Source organism: Tetrao urogallus, assembly GCF_951394365.1.
Source record: "Tetrao urogallus genome assembly, chromosome: 5".
Lineage (NCBI taxonomy): Eukaryota > Metazoa > Chordata > Aves > Galliformes > Phasianidae > Tetrao > Tetrao urogallus.
In genome coordinates this window covers 38,432,875-38,445,246 of record NC_136818.1, presented here as the reverse complement: position 1 = coordinate 38,445,246, position 12,372 = coordinate 38,432,875, and the positions used below count along the sequence as shown (strand labels likewise).

The 12,372-nt window shown below is 41.8% G+C and overlaps 1 protein-coding gene across 3 annotated transcripts in view; it reads left to right on the top strand.

Annotated features, from left to right (window-relative positions):
• The window catches only part of JMJD1C (jumonji domain containing 1C), a gene marked incomplete at both ends in the record, with an annotated part of 145,629 nt that overhangs the window by 102,447 nt on the left and 30,810 nt on the right, over positions 1–12,372 (top strand). For all 3 annotated transcript variants that reach the window (XM_079536081.1, XM_079536083.1, XM_079536082.1), the window contains 2 exons: positions 6,814–6,919; positions 11,389–11,513. In XM_079536081.1, coding sequence (XP_079392207.1) covers positions 6,814–6,919; positions 11,389–11,513 — 231 coding nt within the window. The remainder of the gene's footprint in view (positions 1–6,813; positions 6,920–11,388; positions 11,514–12,372) is intronic.

Sequence of the window (12,372 nt, the reverse complement as noted above, 5' to 3'; positions counted from 1 at the left end):
ATTTTCAAACCTGGTAATTATAATTCAAAATAACTCTAAGTATTTTGCAGATGAAATGAGGAAGGAATTAAGAGTTTGTGGAGAGAAGTGTTAGGCATAAGGAAGAGTGAGGAGCAGAAAATTGTTGATAGCTTTTCCTGACAGATGTTAACTGACAGTTGAAAAGTGACTAAATTTTTAGCCTTCATCTCCTTTTCCTGTAGCACTGACTTTCTATTCAGAGGTAGTGCTGTTACACACTGCAAAGATCCTGTAGTCTTAAATGTGTGGTGCAGAGAATATGTAAGTGTCTGTCCCTCTGCTAAGACTGCATTCAGAGCCTCTCGTAGAATGAGGATGTGTTTCTACCCTCTTCCTGTGCCCCAGAAGCTGTAAGGCAGCACTCAGCTCGATCTGTGCCTGAGCTGGGGGTGAGGGCTGTGCCCTCCAGCCTCATGAAACTGGTTCATGAGTAGCCAGCAGCAGCTGGGTTTGCATGAGGCAAGTGGTGACCGTGCACCCGGGAGCACCAGAAAATAGGTCAAGTGTGGGTTGGGGTTACATAGAGAGCACCAGCATTGCCTACAAGCCTGAGCCTCTGCCCTTTGCGCAGACAAAGCCATTTAAGGTAAAGCGGGAAGTTAGGGTCTCCCCCAGAAGTGGTTATCCGCCTATAGCCTGTTTGTGGCCAGCAGCCTCAGAGGAGCGGCACAACCTGCTGCTGGCTGCTCCCAGCATGGCAGCATGGCAGGCAGCTGGCCTTTGGAAGTGGCTCAGAAAATGGCTTCTTAGAAGAACATGCTAGGGGGCTATGTACGGGTGTAGGAAGACAAGTAGAACAACGGAAGATCTATTAATTTTAGTCTCAGTTAAAGTTGATTTTTGCTTTGCAAGAGTCTGGTGTGGTCCACTTTGCTTTGACGGTGGCTGCTCTGGGTGATGCTGCCTGGGGGACCAGTCATTGCCGCCACCTTTGTGTGTCAGTTGGATTCTCATCTTTTGCTGCTGGAGAAAAGTCTTGTAGCTTGGCAGAGGAGAGTTACCAATTCATAGGTAATGTCCTGTGAATACCTCTGGTAACCTGTCTGCCCAGACCTGTTTTTTCTTTTTTAAACTCATTGTCAGGCGAATGCTATTAAGGTGTGAGGTTTGTTAAAAACCAAAGATTGTAATGACTGGAAGATGATTACAGATCAGTGATAAATTGACATCTATGTCAAGTGATACAATAAGTTAAAAAGAGGGGAAAAAAAAAAGAAAGAGGGGAGGGGAGGAAAAGAAGGCTAGTTACCTAATGGAATGGAAGCAAGGAGACAATTCTGCGCATGTTTCAGATGATGAGTGCATGGATGTGGGTGTGTTTGAAGCCAGCTGTTCACATGGCTTTCTTTTTTTTTAATGGGAGAAATTTTTATTCTAAAAAGATGTCATTAATGAGGTAGTGTAAGTGCTCAGCAGTCTAGGTTTGACAGTCAATACTTTTTGCTGTGTCTGCTCTCTGAAGAGTGCTGTGGCAGTCTTAGACTGTGTTTCTCAGAATACTTCCAAATTGAATCTCCCTGCAGTCAAAGTCCATGCAATTTTCAGATTATTTGGTGCAAAAGGGGAAGAAAAAAGAAGCTTATTTATGGAAACTATCTCAAGATGTTCACTGATGGGATGAGAAGAAACAAGATTTTGCAGCTTGAGGGAAAAATACATCCATCTGATGAATATAGATTTTGGACATCTTTATGGTGAAATGACTCTTTGAGGCAACTTTCACTTTGCTTTGAAGCGTTGCAGGTATGGATGAAGTGAAGGAGTAATGTACTGCACAGATTTGCAAGCAACCTAATGCATTTCTTCAGATGCAGTAGGGGCAAAAGCAGTGTTGATAAGTGATGTGGTCAGAAGTACAGGGAAATCTAAATATTAGACAGTTGAGCTGGTAAAATGTGCATGATCAGGAAACGGAAGGTGCAAGCTTCTGACTCTTTGAACTCTGAATTTTTCATTCGCACTGTTTGAATTTAAATGAGTGCTTCTACCATTAAAGAACTAATGAAATGCCTATTCTTATGTGCAGCCTGTTCTGTGTAAACATCGTAAGCATGACTCTCAGGTTGGTTATGTACTAGTTTTCATTTAATTCGCGTCCTAAATCATCAGAAAACCTCTAAGCAGCCAGAGGAAGCTATAGTTAATTAAGCCACAGATGGTGAGGACTAATGTGGTGTTGACCTCTGAGAGGACTGCAAAATCTGCTTAGTTGATCTCTGTAAAACGCTAGCTGAAATGAGTTCGTACTGATGCTGAAGAGATGTCCTTTATGCATTGAATCCAAATTTGGATTCTGTGGCCAAGGAAGGAGATCTCCCAAATAAATACTTGCTGTTTTTTAATGTACGGCGTGGGTTGAGACTTGGCCTTTGAATCAACAATTTGTTGTTGTTGTTTTAATAACAAAAGCCACAGCTTTCCACAACTGATTTTCCTGAAATACATATAATCAGTTCTCCTCCTTTTCACGGAGAAGAAAGCATTGACAGCTGGTGGTGGACTTAGTGTACCTTTCTGTGAGCAGCACACACTCAGTGTGATTGTGGATGTGGAGATGGAAGCTGTACTTGAACGTACCCTTGAGTTTTTGTGTCATGCACTGGGCTTTCATTTCTCAATTCAGTGAATTTGGTTTTGTCCCTCGAATTTGTGAAGGGTGACTTTAACGTGCATTTTAAAATGCTGAGAAGACATGTTGGTTTGATAGCACAAAGCTTGTTGGAAAGATAGAGAGCTGTGGAAGCATTCCCACCACAGACATACCCTACTAACCAAAAAGGAAAAGGAACTCGCTGTCAGTGGAACCTTTCAGAAGGCACTTGGGATGGCTTTTTGGGCAGCATGCACATTCTGTTCACCTAAGGATGCTTGTCAGTGTGGGAAGCAGTACTTTGTGGGTAGGGCTTGAAGTAGAACTGTGTACGTGTTTGGATTTTGTCTTCTTTCTCTGTGGATGCTCACTTTGAAATTCCTGTTTGATTCACAACTGACAGGAATTCAGAAGCACTGTAAGTGATCTGTCTGCACTTGTTCACCTGGGACTGTGAATTGTAACTTACTTGTGTCTGAATAAGGTCTCTGAAAATGCTTCTCTGAACAAAGATCGCTGCTTCCTGGGAAGAGGTAGAGGTGAGGTGGGCCTAGCTGGAGCAGTGTGGTCTGGAGTTTCCACACACCAGAAGAAAGAATAGGGATACTCAGAAAAACACTGAATCACTTCTTTTTGGGGGGGCAAAAAAGTTCATTCTTGATGCTTCTTAGGACTGGTAGAAGTCCAGCACACCAGAATTACCATCTTTGAGTTCAGACTCAAGTACTGTTTGAGCAATTAAGCAGAGTCCACTCCACCAGAGGTAAATTCCTCTGACAGCCTGGCAGGAAGGAAAAATAGCAGCAAAGACCTGTAAAACCTGGCACAGGTTGGCACACTTGTGGTAGTCACATTAATTCATGTGCCTGGCTCCCAGAAGGGCAGGAAGAATTACTCCTGCCATATCTTTGTGGTCCATAACCCCTTGGCCTTCTTCCTGCTGTTGCATGAAGCCGTTCTTGAAACAGGGGCCACTGCTATATGATGTATATAGAGAGCACCCTAAGTAGGTTTAAAAAAGGAAAATTGCAGTCCCGTTTATTTGATTTGCATTTCATAAGGGTTTCAAACCAGAATTAGCATCCTCTTAGGGGATGTATTCCAAGACTTGTGGAAAAACTGCTTTGAGAGAGGGACTGTATTTATTTTTATGAGTAAAACTCCCTTCAAATGGGGAACATTCTAGAGGAAAACTCTGTGGGGCAGTTAATTCTTTTGTGGATTATTCTGTCAATCCTTCCAGTTCAGCCAAGAAGAAAAGGAAAACTTGATGGTCTTTATTGCCAGCATTCATATCAGTTGACTAGAGTTGTTTTTTCTTGAATAACATACATGCAGTTTAAGGAAAGAGAGTGGGTATTACAGTCATCTGCTCATCCTCAGTACTAAGATAGAGACAAGACTGCAGATACCAGCCTTCTTCTTGTTGCCCTGTTTCTGTGATAAACCAGTTTAGTTAAGGCCATCACTGCCCAGTTATAACGCGTTATGCAATTAATTTCCTGAATTTAGGTACTCAAATTTAAGACTAATGATGGAAAAAAACATCAATTGTGGCATATATTTTTATATTTAAGTAGGTGATAATTTTTTGAGATTTCAGGAACCATTTTGAGATTTCTGGAAACATTTTTTAAATGTCTTGACATTGAGCTTCACTTGTCAGTTACAGTTTTGCTTTGCCATTCTAATTTACGTTGACCAGCATATATAGCATGTGCACATCTAGAAGCAAAATATTTTCTTTAGTGCAAACTGACAGTGTGTTAAATGCATATTTTGTGTGTGTGTGTTTATAAACCTTGGGTTCTCTGTGGTATCTTCCACATAATCTCAGTCTTACCTGCATGCAGTTTGCATAATGGATCTTTGATCTCTTGTGCTTTTTTTAAGCTCATTTTTTACATGGGCTCATAGTTCTCCAAAAGGACAGCAACACAAAGTGATGTTAGCAGTCTCATTTTCTAGGTGTCCAGACAAAGCACTCAGTCAGTGATGCCAGTACACTGTGTGTCAGATTAGGAGTTGGAACAAAAAAGGTTCAAGTGTGTTGTCAGTGAGTTCACTGATATCTTCAGTGTTTCAAGTTCAAAGAAAGCAAAGGTGGTTAGGAAGGATGTGATGTCTAAGAGGAAAGCAGTACCACGTGTTGCCTTCAGAAACAGGACTAATCAAACGTTGTAAAGATCAGAAACTTTGCAGAAGGAACGGATGGAATTAAAATAACATTAGCATTACAAGCCCGATTTCTGGGTGCCTAACTAATGTGTACGGTCTTGACATGAGAGTATTGGTGCTCTAAAGGGGATCGAAGGAACTCAAATGTACAAGAACTGAGTTAGCTGTATTTTGTAAGTCAGCCAGACCAGTGTTGCAGTGCTTCAGTTGATTGCATAAGTTGGTGGATCTGCATGGTGAAACGTGGTACTAAGTTTAGTGAGCAGCATTGGTGGATGGTTGGACTAGATGATCTTAGAGGTCTTTTCCAGCCATAATGATTCTAAGTTGTGGAGATGGGTGTCTCCTGCAGCTGCAAGTGGGAGTGCCTGGCAGCAGGGTAAGGAGTCACTGCATGGCTACAGCCACAGCATTGGTGGGACTTTCTGCCAAATCATACCCTCCTTTCAGAGCTGTTACCTCAGGGTAGGGGATCGATCCAAAGATGGGTTTGCAAGTGAAAGTAGATCATATCCATTCAGGTCATATCCATTTTGATTGCCTTAGGAAAGGGAGCATTTTGCTACTCTGCTGTTCCTGAATAAATTCTAGCACGGCCCACCCTGCTCCACTGATAATGTTAGCAGCACGTTTGTGTGCTTTGTGATTTTAACCCAATGGCCAAGGTCGTGTCAGCTTTTTGCTTTTCCTTCGTTCCACATCACATGTGTTATAAAGATCACCTTGACCATTCCTTTCAGATCTGTGGCTGTTATTCTTTTCAAAGCACAAGGAGAGACTGAAATAATTTTCTCTCATAGCTAAAGCATTGTTGCGCTCTCCACTATGGAGCATGGCACATCTTGAAGTGTCAGGAAGTGAGTGTTGAATTTGCAATAGACATCCTGTGATCAGTGAGTTAGCAGGAATAATCTCGTTCAGATGAATAGAGAGAAATTGCTCGTGTCACTCAAAGGCCTGGCAGCAGAGCATGATTCTCTGAGTGTTGCTTGTATCTTCGTTTGCTGCGGCTGGAGCTCTTCATAATGAATTGTAAAACATCAAGGAACTTGTTGGAGATCAAGGAAAGAAATTACTTGATCTCAGCAGCAGCACTGATAAAGCATTTCACATTTTGTGTGTTGAGAACCACTCTGATGATTTTAGCTGTCTGAAGTTTTCTCAGCACAAATGAGCGTTCTTGCACCTCATGGATTTCCAGAGCCGCCTTTTTACGAGGAGGCACCAAGCTGCACCACAGCTTTATTTCTCTACCACAGCCTCAAAGGCAGGAATAGCAGATTTGCTCTGAAATGCAGAGAAATAGTCATTCAAAGGGCCCAGAGATGAGTGGTGGTTTAAGCCATGCTTTCAGGGATATGAAATGGATGTGGGCCTTTTTTTTCTTGATACACTGACTGTGCTGACAAATAGGACTTAATTGTTGGGTTTGTTCTCTCTCAAATAGCGGAAAAGAATCTTTTCCAGAAGTGACATGGAAACTAAAGCATGCCCTATGTCAAATTGTCTAATTAACAAAGGCTCCTCTAATGGAGGAATAGTAATGGTGTTTCTTTCTCTTGCTGTACAGGTATCTCTTACATGTTATCTTGGTTTTTTTTTGTCTGTGTTTATGCTCAACATGTCTGTATTAAATTTGACAAATACGCAAAAATGAGGGAAATCTTTTGATTCGTTTAATGACAGCTTAATTCTTTCTGCATACCTGTAAACACTGAAGTCTTTGTAGGCTAATTTTAGCTTGTAGTAAGACAGTATTTATGAAAGTGTGATCCTATTAATAGCTTACAAGTCTGGCCACATGCAGGCCCTGACATACTGTGTTCCTGTGAAATAACTTCTAGCACTGCATTGCACTTCAGAGTTGGTTTTTTGTTTTCTAAAGGTAACACAGGGATTTGCAGGGAATTGGTAAAATTAGCATCAAACTACTTAAAATTGTGCCCTAAGATATATTTAGGAAAATAAACAGAAATGTTGCAAGTAAACATAACATATGGTTCTTTTTCTAATCTCTACTTTAGGACGACGTAGACAGTCTAAACCCAGTTCTCAGGGATAACCCGCAGTTACATGAGGAAGTAAAAGCCTGGGTAAAGGAACAAAAGGTTCAGGAGATTTTTATGCAAGGTAATTATTTGGGAAATTGTGTTATTTTTATTCTGTGTTAGCTAGCTTAAGGCCATTAGTTGTGTGGGGCTCTTCCCATAGCATTTGTGGTATAATGGAGGATGTATTTCTAACTTGGTGTTTTGGGAAGTGTTTGTTAAAAGAAGAAAACAAGCCTGTGTAAGAAGTTGTGCATGGCTTCTTCAGACTGTTTGTAACTTGTTTGATGTCAGCATTTACAGCAAAAGCTGAATATCGTCAGTCTGAAGTGGAGATGTTTTATAACGTTGGTTGTGAAGTGTTTGAAGGGCAACCACACCCTCTTTAGTCTGCCTAAAACTGTTGTGTGCACTGTTGGTATTATTGTTCTGTGTGAGAACTTTGCAGATAGCGATTTGTGCCTGATTCTTCACAGTCCTGTCACAGATGAATACTTTCAAATTGACCTGGCCCCAGTTGAAAAGCATCTTTCAAATAAATTACAGTCACAGATACAAGTTATGTGGAAACGGGTATGAATTGGAATAAATTATTTTGGCTCAGCCTTGCTAATGCTTTAAATACTTGTGTGTGTTTGCAGTGTATTCATTAACTTTCTACAGATTTGACAGCCAGGTAGCTCTATGGAGGCATTTCTAGCAATGGGAAGCAGAAGCTAACATCTGTGGGTCTGGGCTAAAATCCCTGTCTCACAGCAAAGCAGCTTTGGGGCAGAAATGCTTAAGTGCATGTTTTATAAATGAAGATTGGGAAGAGAGCAGTAAATAATATAGTATTTTAAGAATGGGACTGAGATTTCTTTGCTGTCAGGTTTCTTTGGTAAACTAAGATGAGAAACATGGTAAGTATAATACAGATGCTACAAAACAAAAACAAGTGAACAAACCCAGCCCCGCAGTTTTGTCCTTCCTTTTGTGTAGTTTTTAATTTGCTTAGGTAGGTCTATTGTCAAGGGCCGCAGAGCAAAGATGCTGAAGAAGCAGTGCACAGAATTGTGTAGATAGTAAATTGGTAGGCTCATATTAGGCATTTTGGATTTTATCTTAATATCATCAGATACAGCATGATCTAATAATAGCTGTTGGTGAATTTAATCCACAACTGGACTAGGAGGTAATGTGGAGTCAAATTATGGCTCTATGAAAAGGGAATTGAAATTGAGCTTATTATGTTTCACAAATGATAATAAAAACACATTTATAAAAGTCTGTGTGCACAGGTACAGAAGCAAAGCCCCAGCAACATCAGAACAGTCGTGTAGATGAAACTGCCAGTACTTCATACACACAGCTCACTGAGGTCCATCCCGTCATTCCAGGCGCTGCCTTTGTGTCATTCACACATATATATTACAGAAATACACAATGTATATACAGAATATACAGAATATATACAATATATACAATATACAGAAATGTATGTATATAATACATAATTTATCAAATGGATGTTTGGATGCATTGACGGGAACCAGATCCAGGAGTATTTTAGATGAAGAGCTGAGACCAGCAGAGGCATCCCTGCAGACCAGCCTCCCTTGTCTGCACTCATCAGTGACTCAGGGAGAGCTCCCTGGCAGTGCTGGCTGCTGTCAGCTAGTCACGTAATCCTTCCTTTCTCCTCCCTTCCATTCGCTTTTTCTTTACCCTCTCTGTACCACTGTTTTCCTGTTCCCTGTGGCTTGAGCAACATTTTCACTCCTGCTCTGTCCAAACCCATCTGTTAAGGTTGCTGCCATCCTCTACACCATTTTTAGGATTCAGCCTTTTCTTCATTCTCTCACGCTGAAGTCATCATCTCGTATTTGTTGCTGTCAGAATTCTTTTTCTGGGAAAACAGGAAGGTTGGAGAAGAACGTTAAAGTCTGGTTCTGAATGCCTGGGAGGAAGTGTGTTAGTTTGAGGAGGGGTCATTCAGTCAGAACTGCTCCAGTTACAAGAAGTGAGACGAGGAAAAAGCTGTCCCAGGTGACCTGTTCTTTGGGTGGCAGTCAGAGCAGCATGCTTCCTAGCTTTGGCGGAAAGTAGTTTGTTCCTTATTTAAAGCAAGCAAGTGCCAAACTTGGCCGCTTCAAAAGCTGTTGGGAAAAATAAAGCCAGTTCACGGAACTTATTCAGCGAAGTGGCTTTGATTTTTAACAACGAAATCTCAGCTATATCTTTTTCCATATCAGGTTTATTGTCACTACAATCCCTGAGACAGAATATATAGTAATTCTCTTGAAACTCTGAGAGTGCTTCAGCAGTGCAGACATTTCCTCATAGCGCTGCACATGCTGTTTCAACTGTGTGTAGCCGAGCATGATTTAGTTGGGGCTGCAGACAAAGGCAGGCCTTTCCTGTAATGGCTGCTTGGGGCTGGGCCGGGCTGGAGCCAGGCCGTCCGGTGTCGTGTAACCGCAGCTTCATCTTTCTCCTTCCTGGCACCCAGCAACACAGAATAGACTACACTGTTTTTAAAGGTGGAGAAAGTCTGCTTTGCAAGTAGATAGGATAAAGGCTGGGTGAATGACAGACACAGATGAGAGCAAGAAGTGTGAGGGAAGAAATTGGCACTGGGTCAGCGCAGAAGTATACGAGAGGAGTTGGAAGTTGATGGAGAAGGGTGGATAGAGCTTGTAAACTGAGAAGACTGGGAAAGGATTTGGAAGCCAGCGATCGGGAATCGTAAATGCTAACATGAGGCAAGAAGCTGGGGAGAGAGGAGAGGCTGGATCTGGTTAAGCAAGACTGAGACTGGAAATCTTTGTGCAGTTAGCAGTAGGATTGAAAAGAGGGAGAGCTGGAGTAGGAGAGTGGGAGTGGAGCATTGCACAAAAAAACCCTGGCAGAACTGTGGGATTGTGACATGGAGAGTGGTTGATGCAGGCAGAAGTGTGGGTGCTGAGCTTGAGGCATTTGGCAGGGGCATTTGGAGTAGGGATTGCAGAGAAGCCACCAGGAAATGTGTCCCCATGGGAGGCCGGTCTGGTTCAAGACCAGGAACGTGAGACAAGTTTTTAGATTTTTGCTTTTTTTCTGCCTCTGCATTCTGTGCCAGGCAGCAACTGCCCTGGTGCTGCTGTGACCCTGGCTGTGCAGCTGGAAACACCCTCTGGGGATGAGCTAGCTCCAGTGGCTCATGTGGTTCAGCGGGACTCTAGTTCGTGGCGGTGCAGTAAGTGATGTGGATGTGGGCAAAAGAAGGGTGCCATTGCATGTTGTTGCTGTTTTCTCAGCTGTTTGGATACCTAGATACGGTTGTTGTAGGGTTCCAAGATTAAGCCCCTAGACCACTTGGAAACGTCTACATTTAGATTGTTTTGTATTTCTATTCATCTCTTAAATGTTAGCATTAAGAAGTCTTTATGATCACGGTGTTTCTTGTGCAGATAGTATATTGGACCAAGAAACGTGAATATGGGTATTTTAGTTGAGAAGGCTGTCACCTGTCCTGTTTGTTGCAGACACTGAAGCTTGCTTAATATGCTGGGCAGGGGCTAGAAAGACAGGGCAGTCCTGCCCTTACCTGTGCTGCTGAACAACCAGGCACTTTTAAGTGAATCATTTAAGTTAGGCATTTCCCAGCTCAACCAGTCAACCCAGTGACTGGTTTGACTTGGGGTTTGGTTACGGAAGTAGCGAAAACCACAGCAAACTGAGCTTAGAGACAGCGCTACTTGATCACGTGAAGTGCTGTATCAAGACTAAGTGCCATGGAACTTAGAGTCCTGATGGTCAGGTGAGACACGGAACATGAATAAAACTGTTGAGCCTCTATTTCTGGGTCTTGAAATGAGCTGTAAACTAAATACTGTATCACGCCATTTTCTTTCCTCTCTCCTTGTGGGCTTTTGGAGAGGAATTCAACTCATCTTTCCAGAAAGTCAGTGTGTAGAGTTTCTTTGCAGTTGGTGTATCTTAAAAGAGAAGCAAAGTCTTCCTAGTGTGTGTATTTTTGAATGTTTTGTGGGGCTGTCGCTGGGCTTGGATCGCTCAGCTGCCTTTTGACTGTTGTAATAGAGAGAAACTCTGTGGTCACTTATGGGAAAGACTTGGCAGATACAGAGTCTAAACACCAAAATCTGAATCATTTTGCCAGCAAAGCATCTGGGCATGTGACGAGCCTATGAAATAGCTTCTGTATAACCTGCTGCTGCCACATTCTAGCCTTTCAGGTTACTTTTCTGTGGTTGCTATTTGTCAACAGGAATTTTCCCATCATTTGTCATTAAAATTGCAGAAAGATTAGTTAGATAACAAAACTGTATGTTGAAAATGTTGGCATTACAGCGTACCACTTGTGTTTCAAAATGTCTTCCTAAATAAAAGTAAAATCCACAGACAGGACTGTGCTGGAATTGCTGGTAGCTTGCTGTCCATGCCGTTCACATCATATTTTTGCTGTGAAGTTTAAAAAAAGCAGGGCAAACCTATTTTTTTCCTCTTGTTTTTTTTTTTTTCTTCTTCCTGATTTTCTTAATGGCTTTCTTATTTCTTCCCTTTCTGAAGGTCCATACTCCTTAAATGGTTATAGGGTGAGAGTGTACAGACAGGATTCTGCCACCCAGTGGTTTACTGGGATCATTACTCATCATGATCTCTTCACTCGCACTATGGTTGTTATGAATGACCAGGTGAGTTTGTGTTGTTGGCAAACAGTCTTCAAATAAGCTACGCGTTCTGAGCTTTTCCATTTTTTGTGGTACTCTGAAAAGCCCTAAGCAGTTCACCCCCTTCGAGAGAAGTCTGTCACTTTCTCTGCAGAACATTCAGCCTGACTCTGCACTGGACTGGCCATTCATGCCATCCTCAAGCTGAATGTTTGCGCAATGATATGATTAGTTCCATCCCTACAGTTCTGCTTTTCTTCTGTTGTTGCTGTTTGACTTGCCAAGTCTTTGAAATGAAGCAATCTAGTTCTAAGAACTAGTCTTTCCTCTCAGCTCTGTTGAGAATTTCTTCACTGAAATCTTCTAGTACTCCAGTAACAATTCGTTCTTTTAAGCAATTGAAATGTCCACTTTCCGCAATTTATTGAATAGAGCCTTTGCTGCAGCCTAATTTACATTTACTGTGGTGGGTTTTATTTGTGTTCCTGAAGCTGATGTTACAAAAAGAATTAATGGTGGTGTTTTTAGTGGCAGTAATGAATTGTGTTTCAGGAGACCAGAGCAATGATTCAACATTAATATAGCAAATGACCCATCTGCCTTGAAATGACTGACTAAATCACGTGTGACAGTATGAATTTAAGACAGTCTAATGCTCAAGTCTGTGCTTTCCCTTCGTTTGCTCTAATGATTTTCCCCAAATACTCTTTTTACTTTGCAGCACACTGGTTAAAGATCTGCTGAGCATTTCTTTCTTTTTGCAGTATTCTCTCTCAGTAGCAAGAGTTCTCCCAGTTGTTCTGCTTCTTTTCCTTCAGAAGTTGTACTGCTGCTGGAAGCAGTATTGTTTCTGCAGTAGACATCACAAAATACTTGATCATTT